Source organism: Daktulosphaira vitifoliae, unplaced genomic scaffold (genome assembly GCF_025091365.1).
Source record: "Daktulosphaira vitifoliae isolate Bord-2020 unplaced genomic scaffold, ASM2509136v1 Scaffold_4, whole genome shotgun sequence".
Lineage (NCBI taxonomy): Eukaryota > Metazoa > Arthropoda > Insecta > Hemiptera > Phylloxeridae > Daktulosphaira > Daktulosphaira vitifoliae.
The window spans coordinates 16,652,395-16,674,630 of record NW_026099575.1 but is presented as its reverse complement, the minus strand read 5'-3'; the positions used below and the strand labels follow the sequence as shown (position 1 = coordinate 16,674,630).

General features: G+C 25.8%; 2 protein-coding genes and 1 long non-coding RNA gene across 3 annotated transcripts; 2 read left to right on the top strand and 1 right to left on the bottom strand.

The window, feature by feature from the left end:
* Positions 1 to 659: 659 nt before the first annotated feature.
* Positions 660 to 9,751, top strand: LOC126905154 (F-box/LRR-repeat protein 4). Its single transcript, XM_050684618.1, has 12 exons — positions 660 to 1,120; positions 1,455 to 1,548; positions 2,295 to 2,508; positions 2,569 to 2,770; positions 2,829 to 2,939; positions 3,017 to 3,142; positions 3,218 to 3,342; positions 5,422 to 5,531; positions 5,637 to 5,795; positions 5,868 to 6,033; positions 6,099 to 6,449; positions 9,314 to 9,751. The coding sequence occupies exons 1-11, from the start codon at positions 857 to 859 to the stop codon at positions 6,439 to 6,441; spliced, it is 1,914 nt and encodes a 637-aa protein (XP_050540575.1). The 5' UTR covers positions 660 to 856; the 3' UTR covers positions 6,442 to 6,449; positions 9,314 to 9,751.
* Positions 8,398 to 20,915, bottom strand: LOC126905153 (protein white). Its single transcript, XM_050684617.1, has 13 exons — positions 20,664 to 20,915; positions 14,610 to 14,781; positions 12,600 to 12,838; positions 12,364 to 12,435; positions 12,174 to 12,272; positions 11,852 to 12,090; positions 11,535 to 11,718; positions 11,326 to 11,475; positions 10,176 to 10,307; positions 9,874 to 10,102; positions 9,645 to 9,750; positions 9,308 to 9,479; positions 8,398 to 8,678 (listed from the first exon to the last, which is right to left on the bottom strand). Exons 1-13 carry the CDS (start codon positions 20,745 to 20,747, stop codon positions 8,580 to 8,582), a joined length of 1,977 nt encoding a protein of 658 aa, XP_050540574.1. The 5' UTR covers positions 20,748 to 20,915; the 3' UTR covers positions 8,398 to 8,579.
* LOC126905162 (uncharacterized) lies at positions 17,973 to 21,593 on the top strand. The gene is made up of 3 exons (XR_007703881.1): positions 17,973 to 18,301; positions 18,363 to 18,453; positions 21,329 to 21,593. It is a non-coding gene; the product is annotated as an uncharacterized LOC126905162 (long non-coding RNA).
* Positions 21,594 to 22,236: the final 643 nt, after the last annotated feature.

Genomic DNA, 22,236 nt, shown 5'->3' with positions numbered 1-22,236 from the left:
AAAACAAAGGGACAAATAGTAACTAAGTCTTTTTTTATAAATTTCATTTTCATTTCTTAAAAGTTTATGTTGAATGGTTTTTGTTATAATGTATTTTTTCTGTTTATAAAATTCAATTTAACAAAACTTATTTAGTGAAGTATTAAGGAAAATTTCTAGATCAAAAAAAATATTTTTAGTATTTTCGGGTCTCGCAATAAAAAAACTATTAATAGAAGTTATCTGGGCACAAGGTCCATTTCATAATAGAAATAGGAAAATATTGATTTAAATTTATAATATAAAATTTTGATATATTTTAATTGTATAAAAAATAATACATATTATTATTAAGTATACTTAAAAATCTTTAAAAAAAGTAATACAAACGAAAATACAGTTGATAATTTTGGATTTTATCAACTATTGTACGCTGTCTGTTTTAAAATTTAAATTTATTTCCGTTTAAATATGAAAATATAATTAAGATTTTTAAATCATATCTTATGCAATTTATACTTGTATTTTTCAGTAATATTTTAAAAAATGAATTAAATTTTACAATTAAGTAGATAAATATAAATATAATAGTTGCATTTTCTTTAAATATTGGTAACACTTAATCGGTTATCACCAATGCAAGCTTAGTATCTTGAAAGAATTATGTGATAAAATCTTGTAAATTCTAACAAAAACATTGAATGTACAGATTAGTTTTTTTTTAAATAATAATCTTCAAATTTAATAATAGTTAATATAAGGCTGTATTATAAATATGATTTATTTTAACATAATTATTTATCATTTACATTAAAATGTGTTCTAGAAGTCCACGGTTCACTGTGATTTATTAGTTTATAAGATTCAAAAAAACGTCATGACAGAAGAACAGCTCGGTTTTAATTTAGCCGATCTAAAAAAGTTATGCAAGTCATACATTGATTATACGAGAACTTATGCCGACCAAACAAGTCAACAATGTCATGAAATGGATGGTTTTGTTTTTCAATTTGCATCTGAGGTTGTTGACTTTAGCTCGCAATATGGTAGTGATATAAGTATATCATATACTGCCAGCAACCTTACAGGAAAGCCGAGCAAATTTCCCAACTATGGAGATTTTCCACAATCCTATGTTATGGTAATCTACAGTTATATTTTCTACGTTTCATTATATCTATTAAATTTAAATAGTCATAAAAATGTACTTATTTACAATTTCACTATAAATATTATGATTTTCTTTGATTTTTGATATTAACTATTTTGCGATTACTTATAAAATTTTTGTTTCTGGTGTACAATACATTTTATACTTCATATTCAAGAATACTATGATGGTACTTTTTAATGTTTTTAAATGGTTTAATGTTATGGTTTTAAACAATAGAAAATAGATTGTAGTTAAATATTTTTTATTTATTATTGTAATGTTATTTTTATATTATCATATTATCAATTATATTCATTTTTAGAGATCTTATGGACCATGGAAAGAACATTCACCTTCCAGAAAATGTTCAATAATGCCACAAAATGCTGGCAAAATTAAAAGCGAAGATTTTATAAGTAAATTTTATGTTATTTGTTTAGTAGATTTATTTTCTCTATAATACTTGTTAGGGAGAAAATCTAACTCTTCTTCCCTCTTTAACACTAATTAAAACATTATTCTTGCATGGTGTTTTTTCTATATTTTAGGAGAAAAATCCATAACAGATTTTTGTTAGAATCATATGTGTGTGTGTGTGTTTATTTATAGTTGTAATATTAATGTTTTAATATTATATTTAATCTGATTTTATTAATATATGAATTATTTTTGATATATTGTTTCCAGTTTTATTTTGCTATCTAATAATGCTATTTAATAATCCTAAATCATAAAATGATTAATAGTTGTGTTAAAGCTTTCATAAATTGTTGAATTATTAAAATATTTACAGATATATCTATGTTTTCAATTTTATGCTGGCATTTCAAACTCGTTGTATAGTTTGAAACATCAGAATAAAACTGAAGACATGGATATATATGTAAATATTCTGAACAATAAAAGTTTAATAAACTTTATTATTATTGTATTACTAATTTAAACTATTTTGTATGTTTTGAACTAATATCAGACTAGTATAATATGTCTCCAGTATGAATTTGTTTATTTAAGGTAGGGTTCTATAGTTGATTTTTTGTTTTTTAAGCTATTTTACCTGTTATCCTTCTTTTAGTAAAAATCTAAAATAGATTAAATGGTATCATATTTCATTAGTGTAATATTTAAAATATTGTATTATTTTGAAACAAAATTTTTTTAGTTTTGTCATTTGATATTCCGGTTATACCTATGGTAGTTTCCATTTTTGAGACATATACCCCTGGATCAGTAATTCGTATATCAGGAAAAGTAGTGGACCAACCAGAAACAAAAGCATGGAAGCTGCTTTGGGAAGGTATGCCACAAAATTGCAATGGTATTCGGCAGTCTCGTTTATTTTCTCCACAAATTAAGTTTATAGGAGAGCGTATAAAGTATAAAAATTAAAATTATTTGAGCAATTAGAGTTAACTAAATAACATTTTTTAATTAAGGCAAATATGTATTGAGTTTAATCATACACAATTAGACTACTACACCGAATTAGATGCTGTTTCATTAGGTGGCATTGTAAATAATCCAGAAGATGGAATTATTAATGTAAAACGCCTTCCAATCACACCTACACTTTCAGGTTATATTTTTGATGATAATCAGCATGCATCTGAAGTCAGTGTTTCGTCAATATTGCCTAAAGTAATTTACATTTGAAGATAATTTACTTTTTATATAACGTATGGTATTATACTTTTAGATTCCGGTTTCTACAAGTTTAGATCCATTTATAAAATTGATTAAAAATATTGAAGAATTGGAAATTGAATGTCGCAAGGCTCCTAATTTTGATCTCATATCTCAATTACCGGTGTGTTATTTAATTATATTATGTAGTTTTTGATATATTGCTAAATTAAAACTAACTTAAGTTAATTTTTTTTGTAGGATGAAACATTAATGCTTATTTTTTCATTTCTGGATCTAAAATCGTTACGTAGATGTATGGCTGTGTGTAAACGGTTTAATGATATATGTAAAGATGAATTTTTATATACAGAAATTAACCTAAAAGTGAGATAATAATAAAATTTATAAACAAAATAAATATGGTATTAAATTCATTGAATTTTAAATGATAATTTGTAGCCTTATTGGTCATCATTCTCATACTTAATGTTGACTTCACTTGAGCCTTATTGTACACGTTTAACAAAATTAGATTTATCATGGTGTGGAATAACTAATGGAATATCAAGTACTGAATTTAATTTGTAAGTATTTTTGTTTATCAATTGAATTAAAGTATTAGATGCTCAATTAAACATTATGTTTCTTAAAACTATATTGTTTAATATTAAAATATTATTATAAAGACAAAATTCAATTGATTTAAAATAATTAAAAGAAATGTGTAGTTAAGTTATTATTTTTTATTATTTCCCAGGGTTAAATTGCTTAAATTTTAATTTTCTTTAATATGAATCCTTTTAGCTTTGATGCGAAGCTGAGAAGGTATTAATTTAACTACGTTGTGTCTGTTACCACTTTTTCTCAGCTCTCACTGAACCGATTTCTTTCAATAATACGTCAAAAGATCAAAAATCGTATCTAGTCGAAGACATTACCCTCAAAAATTGAAAATATTTCCCTCGTTCCCCGTAAATGGGGGAAACCTCCAAAAAAATTACAAATTTAAAAATCGCTAATTTTCGAAATTTTTTCAATTTTTTTACTTAAAACAGCCATAACTTTTTCAAAAATAAACAAATCAATATAATTTTTTTTTTTAATAGATGATTGATGTCTTTACCTATCATTTAGTATATTTTTTTTTATAAATTTTACCCTTTACCAGCCCACAGGGGGGGATTTAAAAAAAAAACTTTTTCACAAAAAATTAACTTTTTCAACTTACTTTTGAAAGTGTTCTGAAAATACTGACACTTTTATATATATCTTAAACTAAAGCTAATGTAATATACTTTATTATGGAAAAAAAAAATTTCGGACTTTATTTTGTTTTCATGGTGAAAACAGTCATCAAAGTTAATAAACAAAATTCGATTTTTGTAAAAAATTCTTTTTCATATTTTTAACTTTATAACGCTATAAATCTTTGAAAAATGTATGAATCAATACAATTTTTTTATGAGAAATATTATTCATATACCTCTTTAATTCGACATACTTTTTTTTTTTAATCGGACCATTTCCCTTAATACAGGGAGGGTTCAAAACATAAAAATGCATATAGAAAGTAGAACTTTTTCAACTTGACTTTTGAAAATGTTCCGGAAAGTCTGACACATTTATATATATCTTAAATTAAATATAATGTAATATACTTTATTATGAAAAAAAAAATTTGACCTCTGGACTTGTCTTCGTAGTAAAATGGCTACCAAATGCTATTTTCGTGTGAAAATTCTTGATTTTATTTTTTACATTTTTAACGTTATAATGCTATAACTTATTGAAAAGTGTATGAATCAACACAATTTTTTTATGAGAAATAATATTTTTTAATAATCCCTTTTTCATTCAGGATATTAATAAGAAAATAGCAGATCATGTAGCTTTTGGAATAATCCACCAATTTGTTAAAATTCAACACTATCTAAAAATTTGTATCGAAGCGTTTTTTTTTAGAGTGATTGTAATCACTGTCAGATATCATTATACTTGATCCAACTATGCCACGTCACCACTGTGCCGCGACCCCCCTGTGCTGCGTTGGGATTTTTAGTTTAACGATACAATAGAAAAAAATTTTTGTTCTTTTAATATTTTTTATACAATAAACTGTTCTTCTGTTTTTGTTTGTCAACATTTAATAATTTTTAGACCAATTTTCTATTGATAATTTGATGTTTAGCACTTCTTCATGTTATCACATAAATAAGTTTTTATTAACAATTCTTGTTATTATTTGTTACTTACGATAGTAAGAATAAATACCAATAATAATTTAAAGTCAGTTAAAAAAGATAATGATTGCCTTTGGATTTATAAAAACCAAATTATAGATGAATTTTAATTTTAAACTCAAATCTTTAAATAATGTTAAAACGCAATTGGCTGATCCAATAAAAAAAATTATTAAGACAAATTACAACTTGTAATTATTTTTTTATACATGTCATGAAACTAATAAAAATTAAAAAAAAACAGTGGTTACCATTTTTTTTCTTCAGAAAGAAAAAATAAAATAATTTAACTAAATACAATTGCTTAGTTTTTTGAATCAAATAATATTTTCCTTTATAAAAATTGAAGATATTCTATAGTTTCTGATTTAATGTTTGTTGTCTTGTCTTTAATTTATCACACTGTATATGTATTGCATTTAGATTTATTAAAAAATGTGGAAATAATTTCACAAATCTTCGTTTGGACAGTTGTGGATTTGTCAAATGTACTGTTTTAACTGCCATTAGTTTATACTGCCCAAATCTTAAAGGTACTGTTGTGAATAAATATATAAATATTCTTTACTTTAAACAAATTAAAATTAATTATATAATTAAAATAATGTTGTAAAATGTGATTTATTTTATTTTAATAGAGTTAAGTTTAAGGAATTGTACTTCAATTGAATTTGAGTTCAACTGTATGCTTAGTTTTCCAAAAATTGAACGATTTGATTTCTATAGGACTAATATCACTGTAAAAGCACTAGAATCCATATTATGTTGTACTCCTTACTTGAAGCACATAAATTTAGGTAATTATTATTATAGAAACTGAATTTAACAGCCTATCAGTTAATATAATGATAATATTTGTAAATTTTTAGGGTCTTGTAAAAAAATTGAAACAATGGATAGAGTGGCGTTTACTTTAGCATTTTGGAATACAGATCTTGTTTCTGTGGACTTTTGGAAAAGTTATACATTATCTCCTAGTGGATTGCGCTATTTGACTGCTTGTTCAAAACTTGAAGAAATTGATCTAGGCTGGTGGTTAGTATTTTTAAATATTTAAATATAAATAATAAATAAGTTGTTATTATGGTATTTATTTTTAGTTTGGGTTTAAGTATCCCTGGAGATAGTCTTGTAAGTTTAGCCAAAGCTTGTCCAAGTCTTAAAAAAATTATCATTGTATCATTACGTGGAGTTTGTGATAGAGATTTGTTAGCATTTTCTAACAATTGTCCTCTATTAGAGCAAATAGATTTAGTTGGACTAAGGGCAATTACTGCTGATGCTTGTTCAAGATTTCTACAGAATTGTAAACATCTAAAATTAATGGATGTTAATTTTTGTGAAAATATCAAAGAAATGAATATTCTTGATTGGAGATTGAATTATCCTCATGTATGTATAAAGTATACTACTTCAAACCATACAAATGTGTATCACTATTAACCATCATTGTAAGTATGAAAATATTATTCATTTTTTGTTTTAAAATCAGTATACAAGTGCAATTTTTGCTTATTAATGTTTTTATTTTAAATATAAATATTTAAATTCAAAATTTTATGCATTTGATGTAAACATATAATTTTGAAGCTTTCAAAAGCTAATAAGTTACAAAATTCATTTTTTATTCAGTTTAAACTTAATACTTAAAACTTTCCACCTCTCCAATCACATCTTCACCTATTGTCACTGATCTCATTTCTCCTACCTCGTGTTTTCCTTTGTCAAATTGGTACTCTATATACTCTGTCTTACTTCTGCATATTCTTAAACTCTTTTCTTCAAGAGCTGATTTCCACACCTCTAGCCTTTGATTAATTTCCTAATAATCGTCTAATATTTTCCATACTTCTACTGGCACTTCATTTGGTCCTTCTGCTTTATTATTTTTCATTGATGCCACAGCCTCCCATACCTCTTTCTCATTAATTAAATCTACAGGTCCCTCATTTCACAAGATATCCTCTAATGTCTCATTTGGGTACTCCTCATTCAGTAATTTTTCAAAATACTCTTTCCACCTTTTTTCACATCATCATCGCTCGAGAGTACCTTATTATCACACTTTCTATACACCTTATATAATAATAATCTTAAGAACTTTTCTCTCTTACTTTTGCAAGTCTATAGATTTCTTTCTCACCTTCCTTTGTTCCTAGCTTATCATACAACTCATCATACTTCTTAAACTTTGCCTTACTTACTGCACACTTGGTATTAACACTTTGGTGATAACACTTAGGTGGGTAAACCGAATCAAAACAATTCGGTATGAGGTGCGCACAATGGACCAACAGGTCTGAGTGCATGGGCATTATGTCCACCTCAATAATAACTAAAACTAAAACTAAAACTAAACTGCACACTTGGCTTCTTTGCACAAGCGTTTATACTCTATCCAATCTTCTTTCCTTTTGCTCTTCTACCATTTTTTTAATTGCTTTTTCTTACTTTCTATGATTTTTTGAACGTCCTCATCTTACCACCAGGTTACCTTGTTTCCAGGCATTCTTCATACTCCTACTCTCACCAATACACTCCTTTGCAGTATTTTTTACCCAACTAGCAAATCTATTCCACACATCATTTATGTCTCCCTCGACATCCACACCGTCCTCTTTTTTACTGTCTTTACAAACTCTTTTTCACTTTCCCCTTTCAATTTCCACCACCGGATCTTCGATTTCTCACCCTTGTTTTTTCTATTTTTGTATATTTTTTTTCCGGTACACTACAACTCCATTACGTTCAGTCTATGTTGTGTAGTTACACTCTTGCCTGATATAGCTTTACAATCTTTTACTTGCTTTACGCTCTCTCTCTCTTCCACATAAAATAATCAATTTGTTATCTATTCATATCATATCCTCTCCTCTCATTACCTATATGTCCATTCATATCTCCATCTATCACCACATCCTCATTGCCAGGTACCCCTTGCATCACCTCATCCATCTTTCTCCAAAACACTTATCTATTTTTTTTTCGCATCCTACTTGTGGTGCATAGGCACTTATTACATTCAGCACTTTTTCCTCGATTATCAATTTTATGACTATAATTCTGTCACTTTTCCTAGCTACTTCTACTACTTTACTTTTCATCTCCTCATCCATTATTATACATACATATATAAAACAGGGTATTCAGTAAGTTAGGAAACAGGTAAATTATTACAAACAATGAGAGCAAAATAAATTTGTTTCTTACTGAACACTCTGTATATATAAAAATTGCAATTAATAAATAAAATGTAATTAAATTGTTTTATATACTGTGCATAAAACTTTTATCCTTAGTTCAATATTTCCATAGTCTGATTTGTCGTAATTTATTTATATTTAATAAAAAATTATGAATTAATGATAAAAATACCTCAATTTATTTTTATTTTAAGTACTTTATTCACATGTGCTCTGACAGATCAATTAAATACTACTTTCTTATCAATAGAAAAATTAATTATGTATATATGTACATATAATTTATTAATAATTTTTTATAAAAAAATTGATTAAGTAGTTATGTGCATTCTTTAAGTAATTTTCTAAATTAATAGAATATGTGACATTGAAATATTGTTATTTCCTTGAGGTTCTTGCAAGAAGAGCCAAAAATGCAAGTATCCTGAATATGATAATTAAGCAAAACAGTAAAACAATATCCATGTAGAAATTTCCCTAAAATATGATTCTTATTAGTCAAATTCATATTACATTAATATTTGAATTGGTCAATTGCTTAAAGATGTATGCCCAAAAAATGTTTTTTATACAACTTAATTTTTTTTTTAATCAGCTCAAACTTTTTAAGACATTTTAGTTTGTTTGTTATTTTTTGTAACTGTATGAATCATAGATATGGTTTGGGACTTCATACATTTATAAAATTTATTTTTACTATTTCCAGTGCACCTAAGTCCAGGTAAAGCAATGGTATAAACAGATCTGTTGATATGTTATGTAATATGTAACATATCAATAAGTAATTCATAACTACACCAATTAAAATTATTTTTGTAATTTGTACTTTTAAAAAATGTAATGTTAAGTTTTAAGAAAAATTAATAAAAATATAGTCTAACCATTGATATATTCAGGATGATTTAAACAATTTTTATAAATGTATGAAGTCCCAAGTGTTGTAATAGGCCCTATTACAACACAAGCCTTTTTCATCAGTCAAATAAAAATTTAACAAAAGTTTTTTTTAAATTTTATTACTATGAAACATCAATGTAATAATTAAATTTATATAAATTTAATAATTATTTAGTTTTCAATATTAATTTTTAATATTTTTTATTTACTTCTAGAAAGTTCACTGATTCTAAAACAGCATGACCAGTCCGTGGACATGTGGTATTAACTCTGTTACATTCAATTCTATTGATATCAGCCCACTGATTAATGAGTAATCCTTCATTGGCATACTTAAACCACGAAAAGAAGCTTAGCCATCGAAAATAGGAAGGAATTGAGCTAAAAATAAAATTTGTATAAAAATACTCTCTACTGATTTGTATTTACTTAAAGCTGTACATTTAATATTAAATCGAAATTTAGATTTATTAAAGAAGCGAAGAACAAATATTTTATGTTACAATGAGTTTTTAATATAAGTGTTAATTTTATATGGTTTCTTACTTGACATTCAAAAAATATCCTCCGAAAAGTAGAAAAGGTATAACTATAGTAGGACCTATTGATAGAGCTACTGAAATGTTGCCACTAACACATGAAATTAAGTAACCTGTAAGTAATATTTTTGATGTTTTTACTGACACATTTCAAATATAAACTTTTTATGAATTTTTTCTAAATATAGTATCTCTAGAAATATGTATTAATTTATTTAATGTGAAAATTTACTTACCAAAAGAAACTGCGACAAGACTAACTAATGTTATAATTATTATGCTTATAAAAAAATGAATTAGTTTTGGATTCAAACCAATTAAATAGTATATTATTACAGTAAATAATACAGGTATAACTAGGAATATTGGTATTTCAGCAAACGTTTTGCACAAAAAATAAACATCTGTCCTATACATGCCATTGTAGTGTTCACGCATGAATACTGGGAGTTCAGAACAAAAAACCTTAAAACAGTAAATAAGTAGTTGTCTTAATGTTTTTATTTTAGATCTTATCAAAATTCCAAGTTAAGCTTACATTTATAACTGCTAACACGTTCTGGAAAGTCATGTTTGATATACACATAAATAAAGCTCCATTAATGTTCATAACACCATCCTGATCTAAACGTTGATTGTAAAATATAAAACTGATCAAACAAGCTACCATCTATAAAAAAATTGAGTAGATTTTTTATAATCTAATATAGTTATATTTTCAAATATCATCATCTCCTTAGTCTCTTCACAATTATTTGGATTCGGCTCTACCTTATTGATTTGACAGGATTTTTATGTCGAATGTCGACTTGACGCAACCTCATTATGGTTGAGGGAACCAGTAAGGTGTGTGTAACTGTTAAAGTTTTTGTATAGAAACTCATCTGGGAACCAATAGCAAGTAGCGCATCTGAACATCAGCGTTAAGGCGGCGACTAAATGATCCACTGCGCTACACCATGATCATTATATGCTTAAATTTATATCTAATTAATTTTAACTGTTAATCAATTTGTAACGTGTTTAAATTTTTTTTTGGATCGAGATAACTTTTAGAATGTCGGGAGATTCAACCTTTTACTACACCCTCCTATTTGTTCTTTTATTTCAATTGAAGGTCCGGTCTCGTGAAAATACGACACTGTGATTAACAATAGTAAACACAAGATGTTTGCTCTCTTATTTCTAGATTTGCACTTATTAAAAAAAAAAAAAGAATAGAAATAATTTAAATTTTCCTGCTAAAAATATTTACATACTTATCTTTATGTGTATTTATATATTATTAATAGATCCCAAGATCATTATTAAAAAAGGCTTTCGATTAACGAAAATAATTTAAGTAACCCTTGTATATTTTCTGAAGTTACCGTAATTGAGGCAAAGCAGGGCTAAATGATCCCTTTTTATTGATCAAAAATTAAAATACAATTTTTAATATACCAAATTAATTTCTATATTAATGTCAATACTGTGAAATAAAATTTAACATAAATAACTATTAATTGTAAAAACGAGTACCCAAAGACAGACTTTCCAACGCCTCACTATAGGAAAATATAATATTTTTTATTAATTTCCCGAAAAAACTTTTACTTACATCACTTAACCTTGCCACGTTTCAAATAACCCTTATTTTTCAAATAAACCCAAATATCCCATATTATTGAGTTTAATATTAATATTACTATTGTTTGGACCATCCTGACTTTTGTAATGGTCGGTTCTTTTTTAACACTTAACCAAGAGCGCCAGAAAACTGCTGAAAATTGTTCTAGCCACGTGGCTTTATATGGTGAACGATTTGACAATTCTTTATGATCCCATTCGATTGAATTCTATAAATAAAAGATTCAAATGAATTCAAACGAATTTTAAAATTAATTTTAAATACTACTTTTTTCATATCCATTAAGTTTCTTTGGTGAGCCATGATGTTTTGTTTGTAGATTGAATTTTCATAGGCTTCACATACTGTTTCAATAGTTTCGTGTGAAGCTACTTCTTGTGTTGGAACAATTGCCAATAATTGAATAAAGAAATCGGCGGGATTGTGATTTTTCGGACAAGTTACCCCAAGGCTTTAATTTAAAAGAGTTAACTTTAATATTCATTAAACAATAGTCAAAAAAGGCAGTACAATTGTGAAAATTGTAATATTACACTATTACAATTTTAACTATATTTATTTTTTTTCTATAATGTACAACTTACGTTTTGAAAAAATCAATGGCTTCATTAGGTGTTCCCAAGAAAGCAGTTTGACCGTTTGCTAGTAAAAGGATTTTGTCAAACATTGAATATACTTCTGAAGACGGCTGATGTATAGTACATATGATAGTTTTTCCTTTTGTAGACATTGATTTCAAAACACTTATAACATTTTGAGCCATGAATGAATCCAACCCTGATGTAGGCTCATCACAGAACATTAAAGGTGGATCAGTCAATACCTGATTTCATTTAATTAATTTCATTAGTATTTATTAAAATTTTACTAAAACATGATTAAAAACAAAATTGTTATGGTATGTACTTCTGAAGCAAATGACAACCGTTTCATTTCACCGCCTGACAATCCTTTCAATTTACCAGGTACACCAATAATTGTGTCTTCACATTTTTTTAGTGATAGCTAAGACATAACGAGACTTATAAAAAAAGGTGTTTTTAGATGAATACATTATAATTATGGGTATCAATAAAATTTTAGGTTAATTTTTTACCTCTTGTATAACTTCTTCAACGCGAGCCATTCGTTTGTGATGTGGGATGTGTCTATCCATCCGGACTAAAGCCTACAAATAATATATTTTTTTAAAAATGTACTAATCTGAAATAATTATTGGATTATATTTTTGGGATAATGTCTACATTTATCATATTAATTAAATTACTCTGTAATGAATTAAAATATTTGAAATAATTTAGGCTTAATTATTTCTATTGAATTTATATTTACTTGAAAGGTAAGATGTTCTCGAACAGTTAAAGTTCCAATGAACAAATCGTGTTGCTGAACGTACGCCGAAACAGCAGTTAACGTTTTACTGTTTATAGGTACACCATTTATAGCTCTAACACCAGTTTCTACAACGTTTCTGTCACTTCTAAATGTTAATGAATTAAGCAAGGTGGTTTTCCCTGCTCCACTGGATCCCATAAGGGCTAAAAGTTCACCTGGATGAGCAGAGCCGCTAACTGTAATTGAAACCATATCATTCGATTAAGTTTGGTTAATATTTTAAGAGAAGGCGGTATTTAAATTTTTCTAGAAGGTGTATTTCATAAAATTAGCCGTATTGACATTTAAAATTCTCAGTTAACATTTTTTCTAAATGAGGACCTTCTTTTAACAATAAAAAACGCCAAAAAACAACAGTTTTTTCTTAATTTGTCTTCTTTGAAGCTTTAATTATATTAACTATAAACGTTTTTACTCTAGTCAATGAGATCCTTCGAGTTCTAAGTAAGATAACATCAAATTATTAATTTTGCTTATAACTCCTATTTCATACAAATATGATCGCTTTAAATTGCAATTGGTCTTAGTTGAATCGGTAATTTTGGTTGGCGGTTGACCATCCTACATTATCTTTTATAGGATTGCCTCCAATTTTAAGTTTAAATATGTCCTTAAATTATATTTGTGAATTTCGATTTCAGAAAATAATTAGATACTGCTTAATTTTATGTAAAATACCCTTGAATTAGTCCATTTAATTAAAAAAATTTTCTTATTGCATACTAGATCTATATATCGTACAAAAGAGCACTTTCACAAATTTTATAAAATTTTAGATTTATTAGCGCAATTCGAACAAAATTTTTAGGAGGTACTATTTAATGTCTTCTCGTCTTAAAATATTTCTTTGTAAAAAGACATGTTATTTTCATAATTTTTAGTGGGGCTATGGCGGATTTTATGAAATCTAAGTCCCTATAAACCCTTAGATCGCACCTATGTTTGACTTGTATACGGTATCAAATTGGGCACAAAAGAAATACCATTAATAAAATTTAATAGAGAAAAAACATCTGTAGGTTTGTTAGAAAATAAATTTGAAAAATAGCTCTACGTTTGTTTGATAATAATAAAATATTACAGTTTCGCTTATTACAAGTATTATAAAAAGCTCGATGTCCGTAAACTTATATAGTTATAGGCAAAGATTATTAAAAGCTAAAATATTATACAGCTGATAATTTCATAGCTATAGATACGAATGCTTATGAAGATCTCAATCACTTTAAATTGGACCTGATGAATTTTTGTTCAGCAATTAAAATGCATAAAATACAAATTTAGTTTTTCTTCGAGCTGATTATTTATGCACTGGAAGTTTTGACTAAATAATAATTTTGTATATTGATTTAGTTTAAATCTTTCTCAAATTTTTTTATGATGAAAACCAATGGTTGTAACCTGGGGTGGTGAGTTGTGATAACTTGTTTTTTTTTTTGCTTATTCAGAAATTATTTTGTGATGCAGAGTAAAACATGTTTGATGTACAAAAAAAAAAATGTAATAAACCCTCTGGTACTCCAGGACGGATAGTTAGTTAATCGCCTGAGAGAGATGGTGACACCAATTGTGTTATAGACTTGGCCTATAGTCTTTATTATTTGTCTTTTATAAAAAAAAAAATTATAATTTTTTTTTTATTTTTAAAATTTTAATAATTATTGAAATGTATTTTAAAATTATGTATAAATTTTTTAAATAATAAAGTTTACAATAATAACTTATAATTTATATATAAACAAGATGTTCATTAACCTAGGCTATGACCCAGCCGAACTAGGGCGTAGTTGCATTTAGGTAGATCACAAAATTAAGGTGAACATTGGCATATCGTTTATTTTATAAATTAATTAATGTAATTATAAAAATATTGTTTGGGGATATAGAATCTCCATAATAAATTTTACTTGAATTTTTTTTTATTTATTATAAATAATTTGAACATACCATTTTTTAAAATTTTTTTTTTTTGCTTTTTCTGTCCTGAGCCCATTGAACATAAAGATGTTATCGATTGGTATACATTTGGACTTTTCCCATTCTTTGTATGTACATTCATATTAGTCCATGTATATGTTATTTTTTGATGATTTTCAAGACCTGAAGTTTTGGATTCCTCCTAATGAAAACGTATAAAAAGTATTTGATTTTCATTTAAACTTTAAAATTTTAATTAAGTAAAATTTATTAATATAATAATTTTATATATGTTACCTCACCAAAAACAATAAATTTATAGTTATATATAATAATAGGTAATTATAATTAATATAAAACATACATTAGTATAAATATATTTTTTAGTACTATTAAATAAGAGAGAGGAGGAGGAGTTATGCCCTAACTGGTAGTCAGAAGTTTAAAAGTTGCCCGAAACTTGGAAAATTTTGGCGATGGCACTGGCAATTATGATACCGTAAAATAGTTCAACATGGGCCAGTTAAATAATTTACAGATTTCATTACTTCATTTTCGTGAACAAAAGTTTGTTTATCTTAAAATTACATGTAAACATTTTACTAGTACTGTAATTTTATGCGACTAAAATGAAAATAGATATTTAACTGTACCAAGTTGATTCATTTGACTGTATAAATAATTAAAAAAAAAAGATAATTTTATCAAAAGATTAAAACTTTACAAAATTATTATTTTGATATTGTAAGTGTAGTTTGCAAATATTATGCAATTTATTAAAATGTATAATTGCAGTTTATTTATAGTTAAAAGTTGAACTATTCACACTATATTTATGTTCTATATATTAACAGATGCTTGTATACTGTAGAACACAGGTATACCACTTAATAATGAAATAAAATTACGTGACTACAGAAACCATTTAAGTCACTATTCAGTGTCCCTTAATATTATATGTAAAAAGTATGTTGCACAAGAGATAGCTGTTGTGCTGCTTCAGTTTTATTTCAATTGTGTAATATGATAATAAGATGGAGTTAAATATAGTTGAAAAAATAATAATACTTAGTAACAGTGGCGTAGCCAGAATTTTATAACAAAGGTGGAGGCAAAAAATTTTTTTACAAAATTCCAAATTTTGGATAATTTATTTTTTTTGCTTATCTTTTTATTTTAGATATTAATTTTGCTGTCAATAAGAAGGCTATGGCTTCTTTGTTCTGTCTGGCTATGCTACTGCTAAAGAACATAATAGGAAGTAGTATAATTTTTCATTAATGTCTTTAAATTTTGATTTGTTTACTAATAATAAGTTGGTAATAGTATAGTTCAAGTAGATTCAATTTTTGCAAAAATTCTAAGCAGTGAACCGGATATATACATATGTTCATCGTGATTTTAATTTTTGTATTGTTTTTTTAATATGTTAGGTTTTCGTCAAAGTGCTGTCACTTCAAATTTTAAAAAAAAATTCTGATGTAGCTAACTTCATTTCTCCCCTCTTTAAAAATGTTGCTAAATAAATTTACAAATAATTTATAAGGGAATGCAATAGAAATAGAGGGAGCTAAGCTCTCTCTAGACCTCTCCAGATTGCCGCAATGTATAATATCATTGTATCTCTTTAATATTTCTAAAATAAATAATAATGTAAAATAAAAGTAGAATAATATGCTACTATCTTGGGCTATATTATAATCTAACATAACAAAAACGTGACTAGACATGAAGTGATCAGCTATTGTAGATATGAAAATTTTATGTAAAACGATGTAACATGTGTGCGAGATTACCCAATGAAATCCGTGAGTCAAGCACTGTTTATCTTCACTTTCTCTGTAGATATAATATTATTATTTAGTGGAGAACTCTAAAAATGTAACATATTTCTGGAGCCTAGCGTAAATTTAACTCAGGTATTTATCAATGTGTACCATGTGCTCTAAAAGACAAAGTGTCATAGTTTAGCAGCAATAATATTAGAAAAGATGTCATTTTATTAACGAAAATTCACATTTAAATCTTTATCAATTAATGACATTTCGAAATTTTAAAAGATAACGTTATTAAATTATTTATTTATTTTAGTTTTGTGATAACTAATTACAATAAAACATTTAACGTTATTATATTATAAATATATATATATATTATATTATCAAAATTAAATCAGCATTTAAAATGATAAGTATACTCTATTTAAAAAAAACATTTAATTTACTTGTTCTTTCCCAAAAAGATATTTTTATTTTTGGTGTTTTTTTTTATATTTCTAAGACTTTAAAAAACTTTCTCATGCTTACAACACTACTAAGATAAAGGAAATACAGTCAAAAAGTTGTAGAATTCTTTTAGTCAGAGGTTTTGAATTTCTTTATACTTACTGGTGAACAGATATCCGTTTATCATAAACCACTCAATTAATCACAGAATATAAATAATCTTGAAATTTTTTTTAGGTAATTTTTAGTTACAAATTGTTCTTGAATTATTAACAATGTAATACATTTTTAGTTCGTTCCAATGTCTTGTAAAGGTGTCAATTTTATTTTTTCAAAAATGAATAAATATTTTGCATTTAATAAAATGTATTCAGGTTTTTTTAATAGTAAATGGATTTTGAATTTTTGATATAACTTCAATCGTTTATTAGATATAACACTTTAAAGTTTTTTATTTTTGAGTTAAAATAAATCTATAACATATGAGGGATTTTACTAACTGGTTGCTAATTGATCCGTTTATGACGGGTCGATTCATAATTACCCAGTGTTCATTGTCGTTATCATTTAATAGTGCTGTAATTGGCAATAATTCCATCATATCTGTAAATAGCAATACTTTAAAGAAGCAATTTATAAATATCTCGGAGAATATACATATATTTTAACTCCAAAAATCGAAACTTTAAATTGTTATAACTGATAATCGAATTAAGTTAAATAAAAATTTCCAATGCAATAGAATAAAAATAAAACATTTTTATCAATTAAAAAAATTAAAACTATAAGTTTTTTAAAAATTAATTGGTCACAAATTTGAGAAAAATATGTAACTAAAAAAATGTATGCTAAATGGATCACTCTGTATATCAATCAATTTGCCACAAGTATGTTTCAGGAATATTCTGTATCTAGTGTAGTCGAACTTAACTATTTTGATCTGTTTTGCTGGTGTTAGAAGTTAAAATATTTTATTAACACAAGGAACTCTTTTCTGCTTTACGTTTTAATTACCCGTTGGAAGGCCAAGTGCAAGAAATGTTTTTACTGTTACAATGTTTTGAGCTCCAAATAGTTGAAAGTTATCTGTATATTAATTCAGACAAAATTGTTTGATTTATCAAATAAAATGTAATTTTTCAAAAAATATTATTTTCAATTCCTAGATATTGATTAACAATATAATTAAAAATAAATTTGTATATTTGTATTAACATGAACCAATTCGAGAGGTTAACAAAGGTTCTTTTATCTATCGTTTTAAGTTCATTGCGCTATTATGAACAAACATCAACATAATTCTGTGGCGTCTAAGCTAAATTCTTTGTTTTATTTAAACTAAAATTGTTTAAATATTTTAATACAATATTCAATTAATTTTATATTGTACTTTGATCGAAGATGTTTACTCCGCATTAGAATAAATATGTGAATATATTGTATAAATTACAAACAATCTTGTCAAACTCGCCAATATATCAGTTATTTGATATTAAAGTTAGCTTATTTTTGTTATATGTATAATATAGTAAGACTAATACATTGTTTTTTTTATTAGACCAAATAGAAAATCATACTGGATGTTATGCCAAAATAAAATAATATGCAGACATTATTTTTACTGACATACAATGAATTTAATGAAGGCGGTAAGTGATATCAATATTTGATATTAGGTTATTCAGTACCATTTCTGAAATAGATTCCAATTGTTATAATTAAATATAAGAAAGTTAGATAGCTTCATTGGTAGATAGGTTATTTAATCAGATGATCCCATTTTGGCATTTGTTTTGGATAAGCTATTAAAATGTACACATATAAAATGTTCAGTAAGTAAGGAAACGGGTTTGTATTATTCTCATTGTCTGTAACAATTGATCTGTTTCCTAACTTTTTAGAGATTCTATATAAATTTTACATAAAAATCTTGTCTCCAATGTGTAATTGCACAATTATGAAACCAAGAATTTTGTGATTTAACCAATTAAATTTTCTTCAGTTTTTTTTTGTATTCAAAAGTTATTAATTTGTGTTTCATTTTAAATAAAATAATGATAAGATCTGATAGCCCTTATCGAGACATTAGATATTTTGAATTATTTTTAATTTTTCATGATAAACTGTTTATCAATTGATTAAACCTAAAAATTCATTAATTACCACAATAATATAACTTTAAAAAAAATATATATCCAACAATATAGATAAAAAGATGAGCAATGTGCTTCCTAAGGTAACTCATGTTATCATATTTTCTATCAAGTATAAATCGTGAAAAAATGTCTTGCGTATATACCAAAACGAAATCCTATTGATGCCATTGATATAAATATTTATAAAGTGAGAGATATTTGTATTTTTTGGTCCAAAAATGCCCAGAAGAGTTTGCAAAGGAGATGTTTTTGTACCTCTTAGGATTTTTCGTGGCACTAATCAAAAAACCAACGTAAAACGTACAATCATAGCTACCAAACTTTTTATTTCAATTTGATTTTTGTCAATGTAAAATAGATTTTTCGGCAACTGTTACTAACAAAATTCTAAAAACTATAAGCGTTATTAAAATAACACTCCAAATAACTTATTTGAAGGAACAAGTCGGATTTCTATAGTGTATGAAAAGGGAACTAATATATATATTTTTTGTTTATTTTTAAGCTTATACCAAATAATTAATAAAAAATTAGGTAATGTTTTAATATGATATGTGTTATGTTATCATAATCAATATACATATCAAATGCACATTAAAAGTCAATACACAGGAGGAAAAAATTATTTTCGCCCTCTTAATATTTCAAATATTTTGAACTTTTTTTTTTTTGCTCGTCAAACAAATATTTCACTTTTGCTTGAATATTTGACAAACTATTACTTTTAGTTTAATTGTAAAAAAATAACATTATTCAAATCCAATCAAATTATGATGCTACCCAAAAAAATTATTGATAAGAAAATGTAATAAAGCTTTAGAAATTTTTTATTATTTTATCAAATTATGCAAAACTACTAAAAAGAAGTTCCAACAATTTTTTTTTTTATTTTGCAACTTTTTTAACAATTTTTTTGTGTTAGGAAGATTGAACATTTTTTTTAAATTCACACAAAATTTATAATACTTTTTTTTTGATGGCCTGATATTTCTTGGTCAGAATCTTTCTATAGTACTATTTGCAAGAAAAAAAAGGATTTTCAAATTAATTCCGCGGGAGGTCACGCATTTCTAGCTCAAGAATATAGAAATAGTTTCCATGGCTAAAACTGTTATGAATAATTTTTGCACCTCCAGATGTACATTTATTTTAGAGATGGTAAATTTAAAAATAATATGTAATTGAATCACATTATAATTATTATGTAATGAATAAAAATCTGTGTGTTTGGGGGATAGAAGTCTTGTACTCTCGTTAATTTACGATTCTTACGATAACTTCTCGATAAACTGGTTATATTCTTAAGATACTTTAAATATAATTAGCTAAATACAAATAAAAAAAAACGTAACTCTTGTTCCATATCTAAAAAAATCATTTCAAAAATTAATAATCATTGAAAAATTTCAAATTAAAGCTAATAATCTATATAAATTTTTAAAAAATACTTTGATTTTTCTGTATATGTTTGTGTTTATTACTAAGAAACATGTTAAAATTAAAATATCAAATTATTTTCAGAACATTTTATAACTATAGCTATTAAATACTACGAACATGCTAAGTAATTTTCCCAGAAAAGCGTTTTCTTTGTTCTATTATATAATAAGATATATTTTAAGGGTAAATCGTTTAGTTAATTTATAAATATATATATATATAAATAAGCTACCCATTTTATTTTTAAATCAATTTTTACTTACAAGGCTCAAGTAATAGGGCTTTGATGAAGGTTCTCCATTTTTGTTTCCTACCAGTAAAGGTTTTTTTTCTTCTCGATTGCCCATTGGCTATGTGCTACTTTCCCACGTTAATATAAATCCTACGAAAATTTCAATCACTACTATTTATAGCAACACTTATTTAGTATTATATTATTGTTTTTTGCATCATTAGTGTTCTATAGCTCATGAGTAACGCCTGTCGTATAGCAACTGAGGTAGTGACTACAAGTATCAGTTGAGACCTTTACGAATGAGAGGAGGGTGAATGGAATGATAAGATTACGTAATGTTAGAATAATAATGTACTATATTGAACATTTAAGTTATATCATATTTGTATAATTTTTAGAAAATATAAATTAAAATATTAAACATTTATAGAAACGTGATCATACATTTAGCATTCGATATTTTTTAATATTAAAATAAATCATAATCATACATCACATTTATTAATTTCATTATGTTTGATCATAAGTTTTTTTTAAGGGGTATTATTTTATAAATTTCATTTTTTATTTTTTGTTCATCAAAAAAATTTCTGTGCATTAGTATTTTTTAAAATTTTGAATAAATTTCGGATGGAAAAATGATATTTTTTACTATGTTTTCTATTTTTGGTAAATATTTTTTTTTATTTTAAGGAGGTGTACGATCATGGAACGATCGAGAATCTTAGCGACAGATAGGCAACACAAAATGTATATAGCGCAAATGTTCTCGGTCGCCCCATAAAAGAATATTCTAGAACACTATACACTATAAAGCGGTGCCACATCAGTCAATCAACCAGTCAGTCATAGGTTAGTTCGCCACAAGTAGACAGTTAGTACACGTAGTGCGTGCATATATTGTAAATTTTCTAAAAGTTTTTAAATAATAAACCGTCTACCATTTTTCTCTTTTTTACGTAAATTGGTGTTTTTATTTATTGTTTAATAATTACGCGAAACACCAAAGAGGCTCTAGTAAAGATAGGTAAAGCCAAAGAAAAAAGAATCTTAGCATTCCCTTCTCTAGCAAAATTTCTATCTACGCCAACAATATTTTAAGTGTAATTTTAACTTAAATAATATTAGCCCCAAGTGGTCAATTTTTATCAAATAAAAAAATGTTATGTATATCTAGATGGTGATTGATTTATTGTTGACCACAAATAATCTTTTCAAAATAATTATAATTTTGTCTAGTTTATCAATATTTATTTTTTAATTTAAAAATTTAATATTAATAAATTATTTTAGGTTTATAATTCTTAAAAATACTACGTATGATCGTAAAAGCTCACCCTTATATTCCCAATTATATTATATTCTTATCTCAATATTTGTAAAGTTATCAACAAAGCCATATTAACCTAATTCTATAAAATCGTAATAATAAATATCTAAATTATTAAAAAAACATTCCGATTGCTCAGTCAGGCATTTAGAATGTAACTGTTATAATATTATAAAACATTTTTAGAGTTTTCAGAATTTATAACTTGTAAATTAGAAGTCCAATATAATAAGGTTTAAAACGAGAACTATTAGAATTATTAAATTCAAAT